Source organism: Phyllopteryx taeniolatus, chromosome 13 (assembly GCF_024500385.1).
Source record: "Phyllopteryx taeniolatus isolate TA_2022b chromosome 13, UOR_Ptae_1.2, whole genome shotgun sequence".
NCBI lineage: Eukaryota > Metazoa > Chordata > Actinopteri > Syngnathiformes > Syngnathidae > Phyllopteryx > Phyllopteryx taeniolatus.
Genome location: NC_084514.1, coordinates 13,759,581 through 13,778,638, shown reverse-complemented (window position 1 = coordinate 13,778,638; position 19,058 = coordinate 13,759,581). Strand labels below are relative to the sequence as shown.

The 19,058-nt window shown below is 43.6% G+C and overlaps 3 protein-coding genes across 7 annotated transcripts; 2 read left to right on the top strand and 1 right to left on the bottom strand.

Annotated features, from left to right (window-relative positions):
* Positions 1 to 642: 642 nt before the first annotated feature.
* Positions 643 to 4,152, bottom strand: fam167b (family with sequence similarity 167 member B). Its single transcript, XM_061795818.1, has 2 exons — positions 3,640 to 4,152; positions 643 to 2,260 (listed from the first exon to the last, which is right to left on the bottom strand). The coding sequence occupies exons 1-2, from the start codon at positions 4,075 to 4,077 to the stop codon at positions 1,997 to 1,999; spliced, it is 702 nt and encodes a 233-aa protein (XP_061651802.1). The 5' UTR covers positions 4,078 to 4,152; the 3' UTR covers positions 643 to 1,996.
* Positions 4,153 to 5,213: 1,061 nt separating this feature from the next.
* On the top strand, positions 5,214 to 13,411 carry zgc:154055 (uncharacterized protein LOC556036 homolog). 5 transcript variants are annotated; one of them, XM_061795465.1, is made up of 11 exons: positions 5,214 to 5,604; positions 5,791 to 5,850; positions 6,128 to 6,236; positions 6,344 to 6,469; positions 8,781 to 8,954; positions 9,108 to 9,250; positions 10,080 to 10,241; positions 10,331 to 10,472; positions 12,551 to 12,771; positions 12,855 to 13,006; positions 13,237 to 13,411. In XM_061795465.1, the coding sequence occupies exons 1-11, from the start codon at positions 5,420 to 5,422 to the stop codon at positions 13,335 to 13,337; spliced, it is 1,575 nt and encodes a 524-aa protein (XP_061651449.1). In that variant the 5' UTR covers positions 5,214 to 5,419; the 3' UTR covers positions 13,338 to 13,411. The 5 variants fall into 5 exon arrangements, with proteins under 5 accessions (XP_061651449.1, XP_061651446.1, XP_061651447.1 ...); XM_061795462.1 differs by having other exon boundaries at positions 5,215 to 5,604; positions 9,033 to 9,250; XM_061795463.1 differs by having other exon boundaries at positions 5,216 to 5,604; positions 5,794 to 5,850; positions 9,033 to 9,250.
* A 148-nt stretch (positions 13,412 to 13,559) lies between these two features.
* On the top strand, positions 13,560 to 18,215 carry tdh2 (L-threonine dehydrogenase 2). Its single transcript, XM_061795467.1, has 8 exons — positions 13,560 to 14,434; positions 14,897 to 14,939; positions 15,016 to 15,086; positions 15,164 to 15,313; positions 15,398 to 15,570; positions 16,749 to 16,839; positions 16,925 to 17,194; positions 17,469 to 18,215. The coding sequence occupies exons 1-8, from the start codon at positions 14,263 to 14,265 to the stop codon at positions 17,600 to 17,602; spliced, it is 1,104 nt and encodes a 367-aa protein (XP_061651451.1). The 5' UTR covers positions 13,560 to 14,262; the 3' UTR covers positions 17,603 to 18,215.
* Positions 18,216 to 19,058: the final 843 nt, after the last annotated feature.

The following is a 19,058-nucleotide window of genomic DNA, read 5'->3' as shown; positions in this document are numbered from 1 at the left end:
TGTAATAAATACACAAGTTAAATATAAACAACTGTTTTTTTTCTTAATTGTATGAATACTTTTGGCAATGGGTGCATTTAAAAAACTTTTTTTTTTTTTGCTCTCGCACATGCTCCCCCACAAAAAAAAAAAAAAAAAAAAAAAAAAAAGATTGTGCACATGCCTGCATATAGACACAACAATTAGTACTCACATTCACATCAATATAGAGGCCTGAGTGAACCTAATATGCAAGTTGTTGGAATGCAGAGAGGAGAAAAAAACCACCACGCAGATGTGGGAGAAAAGCTGACAACTCCAGAAAAAAGGTTTGAGCACATTGGAGAACATCGTTGAAATGTCTTATATTTGTGTCCGTATTATGTAAAGAAAGTTGATAGATCTTAATACACAGTCTTATGAACAGAACGAATAAAAAAGCATTTTCTCTCGAATTGTCACTATTTGACACTCGCTAACACTATTCTCAGAGCTTCCCTCGTAGCTGCTCCAAGAAGTGGGCCCGGATTGCAGGAATAGACCAAATTTGGCCATCTCCAAATGGTTCGCTTGTCAATTCTCAACTGCTCCGTTCATGTTCAGGTATTGTCCGAGCCTAAACTCTATTCGTGACAGCAAAAAGATTGCAGAGCTAACAAGAGGTTGTTTTGGTTTTTTTTAATATTGAGTTGCAATGACAATTTACATCTGAGGCATTTGGCTGTTACATGATATATACACATTGAGGATACATCTTACAGTAGCAGGTTTTAACAATCATGCACATAATGTTTTTCTATTAAGCACAAATCCTTCAACGGCTTCAACAGTAACAGTAACGTCTCATGGCAGCCGGTGATATTGTTAACAGGAAGCAAACCATCACACTTGTTACCTTGTGTACATTGCAACGGAAAAGACCCCAACCCTGTAATGGAAAGGCCATATTGGTCCACACACTATTGAGGGTTTCTGAAGAAGAGATGTCAAAATGCTGGTGTCAGATCACATGGCTAAAACTGCATGAATGTAATGTCACTGTATGAAAAACCTTGCCCGTCATTCGTAATTTGTATTCCTATGCACTTTTCAAATAATCAAGTGACATTCACCAATGTATGTCTTCTTAACAACACACCGCAGAATACTTGCACACATTTAAGTGTGTCATGCCAGAGCAAAATGCCGATGTTTCATCATTCTACATTTGTATAATACGTCTTTAAGTATGAACTCTTTGTGAATCCAACTTTTTGTTTTTGTTTCTCTCAGAACCTTTCTACGATCCAATTTAAGAAAGCAAAAAAACAGAACATCGTTGAATCGGGCCCGTTTCTTTGTGAAATACGATCGCTACTCAGAATGATTGTGCAGAGCCATTCATAAAGTGCATCTCGGATTCGCTGATCATCATGTTGGGAACATCTGCACTAACATCTGCATCCATTTTCGATGCCACTTATCTTGTTCAGGGTCATGGGAACCCGGAGCCTATCCCAGCTGACTTTGGGCACAATTTAGACTGACACTCCCGTCAACAAGTGGAAAACAACTTCACACTCCATTCAGTTTGCGCAAGAGGCGTTTATTGAGCCTGCTGATTATCGTGGGTGCGGTTTACAGTGGTGTGTTTTCAATATTTGATTTACCTTATGTAGCTACAGGTTAAGGGCACAAAGTATGGCAAGCACGATGCAATGCATTTCTACAACCACAAATGAAAAGTGTAAAAATAAAAGAAACGGAATATTATCATCTTTAAAAAGGGAGAATTGACTTTCATTGGATTGTGCAGTTGTAAGTGTAAGTGTTCGATAGAGCGGCTCGATCCAGTGTAATGCGACGCATCTGTGTTAGCGCTCCCCACGTATGTCACACCATTGCGCATACAGCAAATAGCTTACAGCAATGTTTCCTTTTGTTTACAGTGCGGACCTCCCAAAGAGTAAATAGGACTCAGCATTCGATGGGAGTCAAGTGGAACGAATACTCATCATCGGGAGGAAGGGGTAAGGCTTTAACACAGTGAGAAACGTCTGGAGTTGATGTTCATCTTGGTGAGGCCCAGGTGTTTCAGCGGGGTGGACAGAGCGAAAGTGGCCTTCATGGGGATGTCGCACAGCAGATCGGACTCCTCGCCGCACTCCTCCAGCTCGTATGTTGCATTGTCCAGCATTTCCTTGTGGCGCTCACACACCTGCTCCACTTTCAGCTTGTTGATCTCCCCACGAAGGCGGATCAGCTGACGGGCCAGATGGTTGTCCTGGTCTTGCATCTCCCTCTTAAAGGTGGGGGGGGGGGGAGACCAGAGAAAGGATAAAGGTTGGGTGAAAACAGTGTTTTTATTTCGGTGAACAACATGATCCATGATCCTTGATCCATCCAAGCTGGTAACAGACAGTCAATGGGTTTGTTTGGTACATTTGCAAGCAACCAGTTGTTACACACTCACCAGCAAGGCACACATGCAAATGACTGAGCTAATAATCCGAACTTTGATTGGCCACATGTGAAAGGTGTTCCTTTAACAATTTGCATTTTTTGAAATAATTGCTACACTATTTATTGCGGTCGTAGTTTGTGATGGTGTAACTGAACATCTTGAGAGTGTTTTCTAATATTTTCCCCGATCTCTTTCTTATAAAGCAAGTGTGGGCAAAGTATGGCCCGGGGGCCTCATACGACCTGCTAAATTGTTTTCATTTGGCCCACCCAACATGGAGATCAACATTCATCCATCCATCCATTCACTATCTATCCTGTAATATTTGCTAAATTAAATTCATGTCCTCCCCCCCAAAAATCCATCCATCCATTTCGGTAGCGCTTTTCCTCACTAGGGTCGCCGGGCACGCCGGAGCCTATCTCAGCTATCTTTGGGCGAGAGACGGCGGGGTACACCCTGAACCGGTTGCCAGCCAATCGTAGGGCACATACCAACAAACAACCATTTGCGCACCTACGGGCAAGTTAGAGTCGTCAATCAAGCTACCACGCATGTTTTTGGGATGTGGGAGGAAACCGGAGTACCCGTCGAAAACCCACGTCGGCTCCACACAGGCGAGGCCGGATTTGAACCCCGGTCCTCAGAATTGTGAGGCAGATGTGCTAAGCAGTCGCTCACCGTGCGGCACCCGCCCCCAAAAAATGTTGAGCCAAAATATATGTATTCATTTATTTTATTATTATTTGTAATTAATTTATCGAATTGAATAATTGGTTCATTTATTTTTCACAAATTAAAAAAAATATGATGAACACATTTTCACACAGTATACATTGAACGTTCCCATTATTTCATTGACATATTCGTTAGCTATTAATGATACTCAAATGAATACCGACTAATACAGTGTTAGCGAGAGAATGAATTATGATTCTAACATCTTTCAATTTGAACTGAACCACATCTTACTGATGACCTGACCCAGCTGTCCCGTTTCAAAATCAAATGTGGCCGCTGGGCACAAAGGTTTGCCCAGCCTGGTTAGAAATAAGCTTCATGAAAAAAATACAATGAAAAAAACCGATGCAAATTCTAAGCACAATCATGAACATTGCGGAGTGACAAGGCCAGTCAATGCTGGCATTATTATTGAAATACAACTCTCACTCTATTGATGGGTGCAAGTAGAGCAGTGGAAGTTGCGTCCCGCTCACCAACTCTTTCCTGAGAAACTGCAAGGCGTCATCAACGGTGTCAAAGCCGCAGATGTTTGGCACGACCACGTGCGGACAGCTGCGCGCGAAAGCTGCAGGTCCGCCGGGGTCTTGTTTGTGCGAAGCGGTGCGAGGTTTTGTGTCCGTCCACAGTCCGCTCTGCAGCGTCTCCTGCCACTCCAGATAAGACGGCCTGCGAGTCTCCAACTTCAGCTTCTCCGCGAGCGCCTTCAAGCTGTCCAGACTTCCCACGTCGCCCTCGTCTGCGGAATGTCTGGAATCCATCACTGACATTGAAAGAGTTGCTGGACGCTCGCTGGGCTCTCGAAGCGCAACAGGTCCGCGCTGCACTTGATCAGCGTCACAAGCAGTGACCGCCCATCCCGGTAATAGACGGCGCCTACGACGCCTGTAGAGCAAAGGCGCAACGTGACGCATGACGTTGCGTGATGTTATACAGCCTAAGCACGTAGGAGTGCGGCGCAAACGTGACACGTTCTACTGCGCTTTCTTTCCTCAGTCGTTTATTGTTCTTTATTGCTTATTGGATCCCCATTTCGCCTGGTCACCATCGTTATTGTGACGTGTGCTCATATGACACAGCTCAACAAAATTGACCTGAAATGATGCAAGCAAAACCCACAATGACCACTGACAAACGTGAAACTTGTACACGAGGAATGCTGTCGTTTTAAAGAAAATCGAACATCTTTATAAGTACGTCGCCCAACAAACAGAACTATCCAGTAAAGCGGACAGTAAATCCACAATATGAACTTTTTATTGTTTATTTTTTTAAAAAAATATATATAATTACTTGTAATGAATGCAAATAAAACAGAATCGAGGCCAAGTACTTTCAACGTTTGTTTTGTGAAAAAAAAAAAAAAAAAAAAAAACACGTTGTCAAATGATTGCTTAGAAATAATATATTTTTTAATTTTTTTAAGAAGCACCTTTCAATTACAGGACTTGTTTGTACTGTATCGTCATCTAGTGGTTATTAGTTATATTGCAGTTAATCGCCGTCAAAACAGTACGCGCGCGCGCATGCGTGGGCATGTGTGCTGGTTAGAGCGTCTGCCTCACAGTTCTGAGGACCCGGGTTCAATCCCCGGCCCCGCCTGTGTGGAGTTTGCATGTTCTCCCCGTGCCTGCGTGGCTTTTCTCCGGGCACTCGGGTTTCATCCCACATCATTGAAGACTCTAAATTGCCCGTAGGTGCCACTGTGAGTGCGAATGGTTGTTTGTTTGTTTGTTTGTTTGTGCCCTGCGATTGGCCGGCAACCAGTTCAGGGTGTACCCCGCCTCCTGCCCGATGACAGCTGGGATAGGGCTCCAGCACGCCCGCGACCCTCGTGAGGCGAATGGATGGATGGGTGGCTGAGATTCCAGTTGCAGTTCGAGCAAAAGCACTGATACATTTGAAGTGATTATGTAAGAGTCAATAATTATAAAATGAAAGCAAAATATGTTCATCCAATTCTTCTTTAAGAGAGCGAGAGAGAGAGAGAGAGAGAGAGAGACAGGAAATGCACTTATAATTCTTGCCACCTCAATCTTGCAACAGTGTTGAAAGCATGTAGGCATGTTAGGGCTTTGCCTAGTTATGTTCTCATTGTGACATACAGGAGCAAGGGGAGGAGGATAAGAAAGAGAAAGAGAAGGAGGAGCAGTTGGAGGGGAGTTTTCTTTCATTTTTTTGTGCAAGTGAGGAAGTGGTTTTAAGTTGAGGCGCTTTATTTGCTCTCAAAGTTTGCTCGTGCTTGACTTGGGTTGAATGGAGTTTTCTGAACACATCAAGACCGCCAATGTAGAAGATGTTGTGCTCCAGCAGCCTCTGCACCCTCCCAGCAAGGGCACCCTGTGCATCACCAGCCACCACTTGCTCTTCTCCGACAGGGAGGAGCGCAGCGGTCGGCAGGTTCTGCTGCTCCTCAGAAACATTGATGCTGTTGAGAAAAGGTGAGGCCGTGCAAATGGCATAGCTGAGAGATAAGGATCATATTCTATGAAACATTTGTTGCTCATAACGCTCAAATGGTGGAACAGCATGGTCTTTCTAACTCTGGTTAACTCACACTCTAATGTACACATAATGTGTTCAACGGTCCAATAACTAACAACATCATTCTTCCAATGTGTTTGAAGCAGTGTTGAAAACCTTGTGAACTACTTCGGCCTCTTTCCTAATGCCGGCCGCAGCGACAGGTTAGAGGTTCATTTGTGTTGCAATGTGTCAGCAGTTTGTTGCACCTACATATACAGACCGCAGGAAACATAACTGCAGCACCTCTTTGTGACCACTAACAGCTTTTACTTGTCCTCTGCAGCTATAAAACTGTTCTCACAGCCAGCGGAAGCCTCGTGTAACAATGTTGTGCACGTGTCATTTTCTGCACTGCTCCAGCCAAAACATGGGGCATCTAAAGGGGGAAGCAGTCACGGGGGTATTGTGGCTACTGTTTTGCTCTGTGTCTGTATGTAGGGCTACAGAATCTTCGGGGACCCTCGTCATCAAATGTAAAGACCTGCGTGTACTCCAGCTTGAGATCCCAGGCATGGAGCAGTGTCTTAACATTGCACAATCTATTGAGGTACATGAAATCATTGGCATGAGATAAACATATCCTGTAAGTTTTTAATCTGCCAAGTTGTTGTTGTTTTTTGTGGGTTTGTTTAGTTTTACTTTCGTTTTCTCCAGACTCTGTCCTGTCTGGATTGCGTCGCTGAGATGTACCCTTTCTTTTACCGACCCTCCAATGCCAGCCTCCGGGACCAGTGGGGCCTCTCCACCCCCGAAAGGCATTACACCGAAATGGAGGCGCTTGTAAGAAAATGCACATACAATATGTCTCCTTGCAACTTTTTCCTCACCATGAACCAACGATCACGTGACAGGAAAACGGCAAGGAAACAGAAGGTAGAGCGGGTCAGGAATGAGGACCTCCCTTGTTCCAAGAATTACAGCTTTACCTACGAGCAACGACATCCATTTGTGACAGCGAGCGGCCTCCGAAGCCAGCATTGGCGTTTCAATTGGATACGCAGAGTTTCCTCTTTATTGCTAAACAATAATAATCACATTTCTAATGAGGCCCTTGGTCAAGCATGTGAACAGAACAATAAAGAAATCTGCATCTCACCCAAAGGTCAGTTGGGATATTCCCCAGTTTACTGCAATGAGGAGAAGCAGTATAAAAACAAATAGATGGGTAAACAAGAAAGAAACACCTTCATACAATTTCTCCCCCCGCCCTCCAGTCGCTTATTTGTAACTGTTATTCCCTCAGCAATCTGTTACGAATGCTGAGAAATGTCGTTGCTGAACAAAAATGTCACTGCATCTCGGTAGCCTTTTTTGTAAATAGAGGACGCTATAGTGCGGAGGTGCCTTCAATCAGACAAAAAGAAATATTGAAAATGAAGTATTAGAATAAATGAAAATATCTATCTTGTGATGAGCAGGATAGTGTACAGTTAAGAAGTAAAACTGTTTTGTTTATCTCTGTTGTCTCATTTTGTTCCCCCGTTCTCCCTGTGCTTATACGGGTTTTGTGTTATGTTAATCGAAGACTTTAACATCACATTGTCTGATTTTTAAAGAATGTATTAGCAAATTATGGTGGAAAATAAGTATTTGGTCACCGACAAACAAGCAAGATTTCTGGCTCTCACAAATCCGTAACTTCTTTTTCAAGCGGCTCCTCTGTCCTCCATTGTTACCTGTATTAATGGCGCCTGTTTGAACTCATCTGTCCACAACTTCAAACAGTCACACTCCAAACTCCACTATGGCCAAGACCCAAGAGCTGTCAAAGGACACCAGAAGCAAAATTGTAGACCTGAACCAGGCTGGGAAGACTGAATCTGCAATAGGTAAGCAGCTTGGTGTGAAGAAATCAACTGTGGGAGCAATTATTAGAAAATGGAAGACATACAAGACCGCTGATAATCTCCAACAATCTGGGATCTCCACGCAAGATCTCACCCCGTGGGGTCAAAATGATCAGAAGAACAGTGAGCAAAAGTCCCAGAACCCCACAGGGGACCTAGTGAATGACCTGCGGAGAACCGGGACCAAAGTACCAAAGGCTACCATCAGTAACACACTATGCTGCCAGGGACTGAAATCCTGCAGTGCCAGACGTGTCCGCCTGCTTAAGCCAGTACATGTGCAGGCCCGTTTGAAGTTTGCTAGAGAGCATTTGCATGATCCGGAAGAGGATTGGGAGAGTGTCATATGGTCAGATGAAACCAAAACGGAATCTTTTGGTAAAAACTCAACTTGTCGTGTTTGGAGGAGAAAGAATGCTGAGTTGCATCCGAAGAACACCGTGCCTACTGTGAAGCAAGGGGGGTAGAAACATCATGCTTTGGGGCTGTTTTTCTGCAAAGGGACCAGGACGACTGATCCGTGAAAAGGAAAGAATGAATGGGGCCATGTATCGTGAGATTTTGAGTGAAAACCTCCTTCCGTCAGCAAGGCCGTTGAAGATGAAACGTGTGGCTGGTCTTTCAACATGACAATGATCCCAAACACACCGCCCGGGCAACGAAGGAGTAGCTTCGTAAGAAGCATTTCAAGGTCCTCGGGTGGCCTAGCCAGTCTCCTCAGATCTCAAGTCCAAAGAAAATCATTGGAGGGAGTTGAAAGTCTGTGTTGCCCAGTGACAGCCCCAAAACATCACCGCTCTAGAGATCTGCATGGAGGAATGGGCCAAAATACCAGCAACATACTTGTCAAGACTTACAGAAAATGTTGGACCTCTGTCATTGCCAACAAAAGGTGTATAACAAAGTATTGAGATGAACTTTTGTTATTGACCAAATGCTTATTTTACACCATAATTTGCGAATAAAGTCTTTAAAAATCAGACTGTGATTTTCTGGATTCTCTTTCCCATTTTGTCTCTCATAGGTGAGGTATACCTATGATGAAAATGACAGGCCTCTCTCATCTTTCTAAGTGGGAGAACTTGCACAATTGGTGGCTGACTAAATACTTTTTTGCCCCACTCTATGTTAATGTCAACATACTGTACGTGTTGTGTGCACTTGGTCAACACTTTCATGTTCACTGTGGTTTTCAGTAATTTATTTGCCACGTCGTGCTTGGATGGCACCCTCTCTGTTTGCAGCATGGAAGATGGAGACTGAGCACTGTGAACCAAGACTACTCAGTGTGTCCCTCTTACCCTCCAGCTGTCATTGTTCCCAAGGCGATTGGTGACGATGCACTGAAAAAGGCGGCCAAATTCAGACAAGGGGGGCGCTTCCCTGTCCTCTGCTACTACCACAGGAAGAACGGCACGGTGAGCCCAATGTCCCTCGATTTACTTCCATTCACGGTAGTCTTATTGTTTTGAAAAGCAAAGAAAACCCGTTTTCAGGTCATTTTGCGCAGTAGTCAGCCACTGGCGGGAGCCAACCGGAAGCGTTGCATCCAAGATGAGCTTCTTTTGCAGGCTGCGATTGAGGGCTCAGACAAAGGTTACATTATTGACACGCGCTCAGCTCAGCAGGCGCAGCAGGCCAGGATGATGGGCGGCGGGTTTGAGTCCAAATCATGCTACAGCGGCTGGAAGAGACTACACAGACATATGGAGAGGTGTGTGGAGATCACACTTTATGCTTTTCTCTAAAGATACAGAGCCTATATCTTCATGCAAATTTTGTTTTTGTGGGTGGACATTGAAAACTGTCCACAATACTGCTCCTACTTTACATCTTTACACATATTTTGCTCCTCGTTTGTGTAGCTTAATAAGCTAAGCAGTAATAATACACACGATGCAATTCTACACCAGTGCAAACAACCACCACATGAACAGACATTTTGTCAAATGAATACCTTTCTGTTGATCCAGATTGGTTATCCTTGTTAAGGTACTATTTCTTGTATTGGATCCTATAGCAAGCTATATCTGAAATCGGAAACGTGTCGAATGAGATGTACTGTGTTACGCAGCAGTGTTTCTCAAAGTGTGCTACGAGTACCACAGTGTTTTACTGTTGGAACTTGGAGAGCTAAAGTTCAGTGGATCCTCCAGCGGAGCTAAGTACAGTGGATCCTCACATACTCGATTTTCTTTCCAATTATTTTTTAGATAAAAGAAAAAGTTCTTTTACCTTTTGTTTTTGTTTTTTTCTTTTTGGGTGGGGAACCAACCCCCGAAAACTCCAATTGGCGATTTATCCCCGCTTATTCAAGTATTTTGGGGGTTTAGAAAAAAAAACACATAATATATATATATTTTTTTCAGTGAAATTATAATGGCCGTCAGTTATCCACGGATCTTTGCTATTTCCAGTCCATATCGCCTGTGTATAGCGGGCGTCCACTTTTTGTATTTTTGAGGTGGTACTTGGTCTAAAAAGTTTGAGAACCACTGATATACAGTACACAATGGATGTCGTGAAGAATTACCTTTGTACAGGGGTAAAACACTTCAGGAAAGTCTAATCAAGCTGGTGGAGGCCTGTGGTGACAAGTCCCCTAATATGGACCGCTGGCTCAGTAAACTCGAAAATTCCAAGTGGTTGTCTCATGTCCAAACAGCTCTATCAACTGCTGGCCTGCTGGCAGAGTGTGTGGAGAGGTAGGAGCTATTTGTATGAAACACATCCCTGTCAAATGTGTTTCGTATGATGAGGATGAGGATGATGACGATGATTATGTTTTGTCCAGGGACGGTCGCTCAGTTCTTGTTCACGGTTCTGAGGGGACAGGCTCCACGCTGCTTATTAGCACTCTCGCACAACTCATTATGGATCCAAGTTGTCGTACACTGGAAGGCTTTCTCACACTTCTCGAGAGGGAGTTTGTACAGGTGTGTGCACGACTGGATTTAAATGATCATAAGGGCATTAAAAATGACTTAAAATATGCCATAAACTGTAGTGAATGGTTGTTCATCTCTATTGTCACAATTTGATTGCCTGACCTCTGGTAAGGTCACTGATGGTGTGGTGGTACACTCGCCTCACTTTGGTGTGGGCAGCGTGGGTTCCGTTCCCACTCAGTGACGGTGCGAATGTGGGCGCGAATGGTTGTCCGTGTCTATATGCGCCCTGCGACTGACTGCCGACCAGTTCAGGGTGTAGTCCGCCCTTCGCCCAAAGTCGGCTGGGATAGGCTCCAGCACCCCGCAACCCTTGCCAAGATAAGCGGTGTTGAAAATGGATGGGATGGATGACCTCCGGGATGAGAATGTTTTTTTTTTTTTGGTTTGCAGTTTGTATACACATTCTGCACGATTTAGATGGCCATTCTTGGGGGGGGGGGCGTTTATTATAGCTAACTAATTTTACATCCAGCTATCCATTTTCCATTGCTTATCCACTTAAGAGTCCTAGGTAAGCGTAAAGACTATTTCAGATGACTTGGCGAGAGGCGGAATTCACCCTGTACCGATCGCAAGTTGATCACACGGCATATATAGACACAACTTTCAAAATTTTGAATCTTCGGTTAACCAAGCATGCATTTTTTTATGTGGTAGGAAGCTGTAGCACCCCACACAGTTGTTTTTGTTTTCGACATTTCCCCTTGATGTCCTGTCTGCTTTCTTGTCTACTTTGTCATCTTGCTTGTCTTTTTTAACCTGTTCAGCTTTGCATGTGTATGTGTTGTAAAGCGCTTTGTAACTGTTTGTTTTAAAAAGTGCTATATAAATAAAAACTTAGTTACATGCTGTTAGGAAGATGTGCTAACCACATGTTCCACTGTGAGCCCGCAAACTATATATCCTTATCACATTATTTATTTTTGTTATGCTATAAATAAATGTCCATGCATCCATCCATCCATTTTCTGTACCGCTTATCCTCACGCGGGTCGTGGGCGTGCTGGAGCCTATCCCAGCTATCTTCGGGCGAGAGGCCGGGTACACTCTGAACTGGTCGCCAGCCAATCGCAGGGCACATACAACCCCAACTCCAATGAAGTTGGGACGTTGTGTTAAACAAATACAAACAGAATACAATGATTTGCAAATCATGTTCAACCTATATTTCATTGAATACACTACAAAGACAAGATATTTATGTTCAAACTGAAAAACGTTATTGTTTTTAGCGAATAATCATTAACTTGGAATTTTATGGCTGCAACACGTTCCAAAAAAGCTGGGACAGGTGTCAAAAAAAGACTGCGAAAGTTGAGGAATGCTCATCAAATACCTGTTTGGAACATCGCGCAGGTGAACGGGCTAATTGGGAACAGGTGGGTGCCGTGATTGGGTATACAAGGAGCTTCCCCGAATTGCTCAGTCATTCACAAGCAAAGATGGGGCGAGGTTCACCTCTTTGTGAACAAGTGCGTGGGAAAATAGTCGAACAGTTTAAGGACAATGTTCCTCAACGTACAGTTGCAAGGCATTTAGGGATTTCATCATCTACGGTCCATAATATCATCAAAGGTTCAGAGAATCTGGCACTGCATCAAAAACCGACATCAATGTGTAAAGGATATCACCACATGGGCTCAGGAACACTTCAGAAAACCAATGTCAGTAAATGCAGTTCGGCGCTACATCCGTAAGTGCAACTTGAAACTCTACTTTGCAAAGCAAAAGCCATTTATCAACAACACCCAGAAACGCCGCCGGCATTACTCTGGGCCCGAGCTCATCTAAGATGGACCGATGCAACTTAGAAAAGTGTTCTGTGGACGTCGTGTTCTCCGGGCCAAAGAGGAAAAGAACCATCCGGACTGTTATGGACGCAAAGTTCAAAAGCCAGCATCTGTGATGGTATGGGGCTGTGTTAGTGCCAATGTGTACAGTGAGCTTGTAATTACGTTTCGTGTGCGTATTTTGGTGTGTGTCTGTGTGTTACATGAAGGCTACCTACTGTATGTGGATGAGTGGTTAGCACTGCTGTCTCATATCAGATGTCTACCCTCCAGGCAGGACATCCATTCCAGCAGCGATGTTCGCACTCAGCCTTCTCCCACGCTCGTCTCCAGCAGGAATGTCCAGTGTTCTTGTTGCTGCTGGACTGCGTGTGGCAGTTATGGTACCAGTTCCCCCTCGCACTTGGCTTCTCTGAGGCACTTCTCCTCAGGCTGGCTACTGAGGCCTACTCCTCAGACTACGGCACCTTCCTCTGTAACAGCGATATGGAACGGTCAGTCATGCTACACCATTGTTGACTACTGTGCAGAATTCAACATGTCATGCAACTTCACCATCTTTGGCCTTCCTTTCTAGCTGTGCTCTCCAAGTCAAGGGCAAGACTCACTGTTTGTTTCGGGTCCTGCTGAAGCCAAGGGAAAGAGAGCAATACACCAACCCACTATATGAGCCCAATGAGCTGGCCATTTGGCCATCAGTCCACCCACAATCCTTACAGCTATGGAGAGGTGAGCTTTGGTTCACATGTGGATTCAATATTAACTTCTACAAGCGTGAAAATGCGAGAGGTGTTGTTCAGATCGGCATTCATTTGTTCATAGTGAAATGCAAAACATCTTTCTATTAAATTAAACTTTGACGAGAGGTTTTGTGTAAGGCTCATAATCAGAATCCGAATCAGAATCATCTTTATTTTGCCAAGTTGTGTGTCAACTTTTCAGTCTATATCTTATTACAGGCTTCTTTCTGAGGTGGACCCAACAGACTCATCACCTGGAATTGGTCCAGGAGGACATAAGGAACATGGTCATTGAGTGGGGGAAGTTGGCACTCAGCTGATGACCATTTGTCAATAAAGAGCATGATCAATGAGTTTTTGAGGAATGTTACATCGGTCATCCTCATTAACACTGTCTTGGTTTTTTTTTTTTGGGGGGGGGGGGGGTTGGGGGTTTGATATATGAAGTGATTTCTGTATACAATGAACCCAAAGCTTAAAATGTTTAACACTAAGTGCTGTTACTTCTACATTGTCAGAAATCGGGTACAGTTGGAGCTAATTTCACCCCCTTTCCACACTGAGGCATAGCTAAATATTGGTGTATTTTCCAGATCTAAAATCTACAGTATATTTCCAAGCTGGCAAAGACAAGGGTCAAAGGTGCAGAATTGATACATTTGATGTTATCACCTCAGGGAGACGCAGTTGTAATACTTAAGATAAAATATATTGTACAGTATTTACAAGTGTAAACCCAAACAGGCTTTCTAAAGACTCATTTAAGAACAAGTTGTAATTATGTGTGGATTCAATGTTAAAGCCTAGACCAAGACCTTTATTGGACATTTATTAATTAACAGATCCATTGACATTAACCACAATACACTCAAAAAGCACAAACGTGCAAGACCATCCACTTCAATCAAAATCAATGTTTTGAATATTGCATGAGACATATATATATATATATATTTATATATATATATATACACAGTACTATAACTTTACTATCCTTCCCAATAGGTAATTGGTAATACTATACTATTGTAAGCTCCCATGCTGTTAAATACACAGTATGTTATCAGTCAAAGGCTGCATCATGGACACACCTCCCAATCCTGTTAAGCTCAGCTAAACACTCTTCACAATACAAATCCCTCTGCACAGCATGTCAGCGTTATCCTTAGGCAGGGGCCATAAGTGCAAGTGAATGTAAAATGTACACAAGAACAACGGACACTGTTTATCGAGCGAACTTCCTGGATGAGGGTCAGCATGTTGGCCAGGCTGGATCTGTTTTGTCAAGGTGGTCTAAGGATGTGGAGTTTGTCTCGTTGTGGCTTCAGCTGCATACATGGACACATGAGCAGGTGGAATAGCAGCGAGCCTTCCAGTGCACCACCTGCTCAGGAAAACCCACGTGTCCTCATCACAGGTGAGACACCTCTTTTTCTCGCACAAAAGAATTAGGGAAAGAAGGTTATTTTGCTGTCACTGTGCAATTCTTAAATTAGGCGCTGTGGGAAACAATGGCTGAAAGGCAACAAACATGGCTTCCCTATTTCTAACTTAAGATACTGGAATACAATGTTATTTATAATGGTTCAAATCATTATGTACAACACTGAAAATACATGCGCTGCTGTGCTGTGTTCACTGTGCTCCTGCAGGAGGACTACTTGTAACAATTAGCTGACTGCTAATGATATAAAAGAGCCAGCGGTGTAGCTGTGGAAAGAATAATAGCATGCTAGGAAAACTACAAAAAAAATGACTTTGCCGATTCAGTAGAACAGTACAGTGTAACAACAATGATTTCATTTTTATTCCCAGAAACAAAACAAAGAAACCCAATAGATTTGTATAATTGAAATAGTAAGCTTGCCTTTGTATGCAGGTGGACTTGGGCAGTTAGGTGTGGGGCTTGCCCAAGTGCTCAGGTGAGTTCTTTCTGAAATTAATTTGCATTCATGAAAAAAACACGTATGATGAAAGAATGCTTGAATTGTTGATCAGGAAACAATATGGGACAGAGAACGTGATCCTGTCAGACATAAAGAAGCCCCTGCCTCATATTTTTAACAGTGGTATGTTGTGTTCCTTCAATCGTAATAAAAGCTTCATCAACATATGAATCAATAAGTGAGCTCTCTTTCTCCATCAGGTCCATTTGTATATGCTGATGTGTTGGACTACAAACATCTCAGAGAAGTGATTGTAAATAAGCGCATCACTTGGCTTGTCCACTACAGTGCTCTGCTGAGTGCTGTTGGAGAAGACAATGTGGCTTTAGCACGCAAAATCAATGTCACAGGTCTGCTTAATCACGCTATTAAACAAGCCACGTTTTTAAGGCTCTTTATGTTCATACAGGTATGATTATCTGTCTCTTATCAAGGTCTTCATAATGTGCTGGACTTGGCTTTGGAGAACTGTCTGCGCCTTTTTGTGCCTAGCACCATTGGAGCATTCGGTCTGTCGTCTCCTCGTGATCCGGTGCCTGACCTCTGTGTCCAAAGGCCACGAACCATCTATGGCGTGTCCAAAGTTCACGGGGAACTCATGGGAGAGGTAGATCAATTGTAAATACACGGTATTTTCTCAACGAGTGGGCTCCAAGCTAATTGATATGGAAGTGCATAAGGATACTCAAATCAAAATAAGCAAATGCCACACCTCCGAGAGACACGTCCTTTTTACTCCTCAGGAACAAAAAAATCAACAAACAAGTAGTGCCACTCAGTATCTTTACTGTGACTGACCATAACCACCATGTGTCATAATCAACCTCTTCACAACAACACACAAAGTCTGCAGAGCGGACGTGGCATCTGTAAAGCTGAAGTTTACGGTGGAGCATACCGGTAATGAGAAAGTTCAACTAGGTTTTTGCTAAACATTGCAACAATTAACATAGTATATGTGTTATGATATATGTTCTATTATATTGTTGTAATAAGGTACCATTATTTTTATTGGAAAATGGAAAAAAATAGAGAACAAAAGCTGAAGAATTTGGATTAATGGATAATCATGAATCCAAATTCAATAGCATTTTTTCTCAAGAGGGTCACAAATGACTTGGAGCTTATCCCATTTGACTTATGCTGGACTGCCACACGCCAATTCAAACCTGTGGAAAATTTTGCATCTTCAGTTAACCTGACCTGCATCATTTGGGAATGTGAGAGGAAGCCGCAGTGCCCGGAGAAAACCCACGCAAGTACGGGCAGAACATACAAACGCCACACAGGAAGGCCAGAGCTGACATTCAAACCCCAAACCTCAGAAGTGAGGAAGACGGGCTAACCCACCCATCCATTCTCAATACCGCTTATCCTGTTCAGGGTCGTGGGGTCCTGGAGCCTATGCCAGCCGATTTCGGGCGAAAGGCAGACTACACCCTGAACTGGTCGCCAGTCAGTCGCAGGGTCCATATAGACAAGGACAACCATTCGCCCTCACATTCACACCGTCATTGAGTGAGAACTGAACCCACGCTACCTGCACCGAAGTCAGGCGAATGTACACCATCAGTGACTGACGTGCTAACGCCCAACATAATATTATTATAAAATTCATTCGGACAAATGATCCCAAACAATGACTTCCCCCCCCCCCAGTAGATACCAAATACTCTTTGAAGTTGCCAGTAAATGCCCCACCACTATAGAAAGAAGTAGATGAGCAAATAGACAGATTTGTTAGTTTAATATAGAGTAAGCAACACATATGTATGCTTCTTTTAGTACCTTCATCATAAGTATGGCTTGGACTTCCGCTGCCTGCGTTACCCGGGAGTAATATCATTCAAAACGCTTCCTGGTGGAGGCACAACAGGTATCGCTTCACCGTCACCTGAAATGTCCAAATATACACAATATCCACTTGTGATGAACTTGGTGTTTGCCACCTTTATTCACAGACTATGCAGTCCAAATCTTCCATGATGCCCTCAGAAAGGGTCACCATGAGTGCTACTTGCGCCCCGACACCCGTCTTCCTATGATGCACATCTCCGACTGCCACCGTGCCACTGTAGAGTTTATGCAGGCCCCCGAGTGTCAACTGTCCCTCCGTACCTACAACATAGCTGCCATGAGCTTCACTCCAGAGGAGGTGGCCCAGGAAATACGCAAGCACCTTCCACAATTTAAGGTCACCTACAATCCAGACCCTGTCCGTCAGGCGATTGGTATGACTTAAAATTTTGTATATCCAGGGCTTGACATTAGTACCCGTCAACCCGCCAAATACGGGTGAATTGATGCAGTGGCGGTCTTTACCCGCCACTCCCACTAGCCACTTTGGCAAGTTATATCAAGACCCCCTTACCCCCCGTGTTGACGAATGCATTTGGAGTTAATGTCAAGCCCTGCGCGTATTCTTTATGAAAGGTTGATCATTGACACGTTGAGGTTTTTCTACACTTAATACAATAAATTCTTGTGATGGTTGTGTCATTGCAGCAGACACCTGGCCAGTGAGGTTTGATGACTCCAATGCCCGGCAAGATTGGGGCTGGGTGCCAGCGTTTGGACTGGAGGACCTGGTTTCAGACATGCTGCACTCTGTTTGGGACAAATGTTCACCAGTCAGCTAGCACATTAAGACCGATCTTTCTTTTTGTATTTTTTCCAGGAAATGACATAATGTCCAGTAAAAAAAAAATTAACTCTATTATTACATGACATTTACATTATAAAATGTATTTTTCCCCTGTTAATTTACCCTTGGTGACACATTCTTAAGCTCACCTCTGTCTGACAGAGCTAAAGGATCAATAGCAATGACAGCCAACCCTGGATTCAAACCCACATTCTCTGATAGGCAGGCAAGTGTGCTAACCATTTGGCTAAGCTTCTATCCTCTTGACACACCATCAGGTGCAGTTTTTCCCAGCCTTCTGCAGAGGTTGATAAGTTCTGAGCTTATTTTGACAGAGTAGAAAGTACAGCTATCATTTTTCAAATGTAGGGAGTATAAATAAGTTGTATGCATCAAGAATCTGTGGGCCTATATTAAAAGTTATACACATCGCCTCTGGTCAGGCCAGGTGTATGGATTTGGGACCCATATGTCCGTAACGTCGTATTTAAACGGGACATAGTTTGCCAAACCAACTTTTTCGAGTCCTGTATTTGGGATGTAATATTGTCTCTTATGGTGCCTCAGTAAAGGTGAAATATGAATTAAAATCATCCACGCATTCCTGACGTCCAGACGTTTTTCTGCCGAGAGGCCTGAAAACAGGTCATTCGAATTTCTTGAGCTTATCTACGTCACTAGCGAAGTGACGGCTGTCAAAGCGGATACAAAACTGGGTCAAACAGAAGTAGCTTTTCTAGGGGCCTTTTGTAGACACTCGTATGAGGAAAAGCAAGGCATTTTTGAATGAAATTGACACTTTTATACTAAGTCCTTGTTCGAGAGTCACTCTATGGCGCTTGAAAAAGCCAAAATATGGGACCTTTAAGGCAAATCCTGGTTGCTGCTGTTGTACACAAACTGCATATATTTGTTTGGCATCAGCTGGCACAAACTTGCATACTGCGATAAAAAGCCACGAAAACGGGGTTTCTCAGCCAATGTGACATGGAAATGGTTGGGTCTTTGCCAATGAATTTGATGTGGTTGCGCACAATTACAATGACGTTTCACAAATGTTCCCATTACAAGGCCAAGTTTACCACTACAGGGTGCAGTTAGCTAGCAAATTATGCCTACAACCAGAAAAATGCATCTTCCCTGGGATGCTACAGTTTACAGAACAGCTTGGAAGTATTATTTAAATTCCCAAGTGTTATGTGAGTGAGAGCATGTGGTCAAATGTCTGTCAGTTTGAGCCACGGGCTGAATAACGTGCCACTGTGTTTAATTAACGGTTAACTTTCCCTGAAGTGTCTTTGTTATACTGGCCCACACACAACTCCAAGCGAGGTGGAGACATATTGGAAGACACTGTCACCGGCCCACAAGCCTGTTAGCCTGTGAGCTATAACTAGCAGCTAACATTGAGCCGTCGCGGCATGGAAAAGCACCACGACACCTCAGTGGAA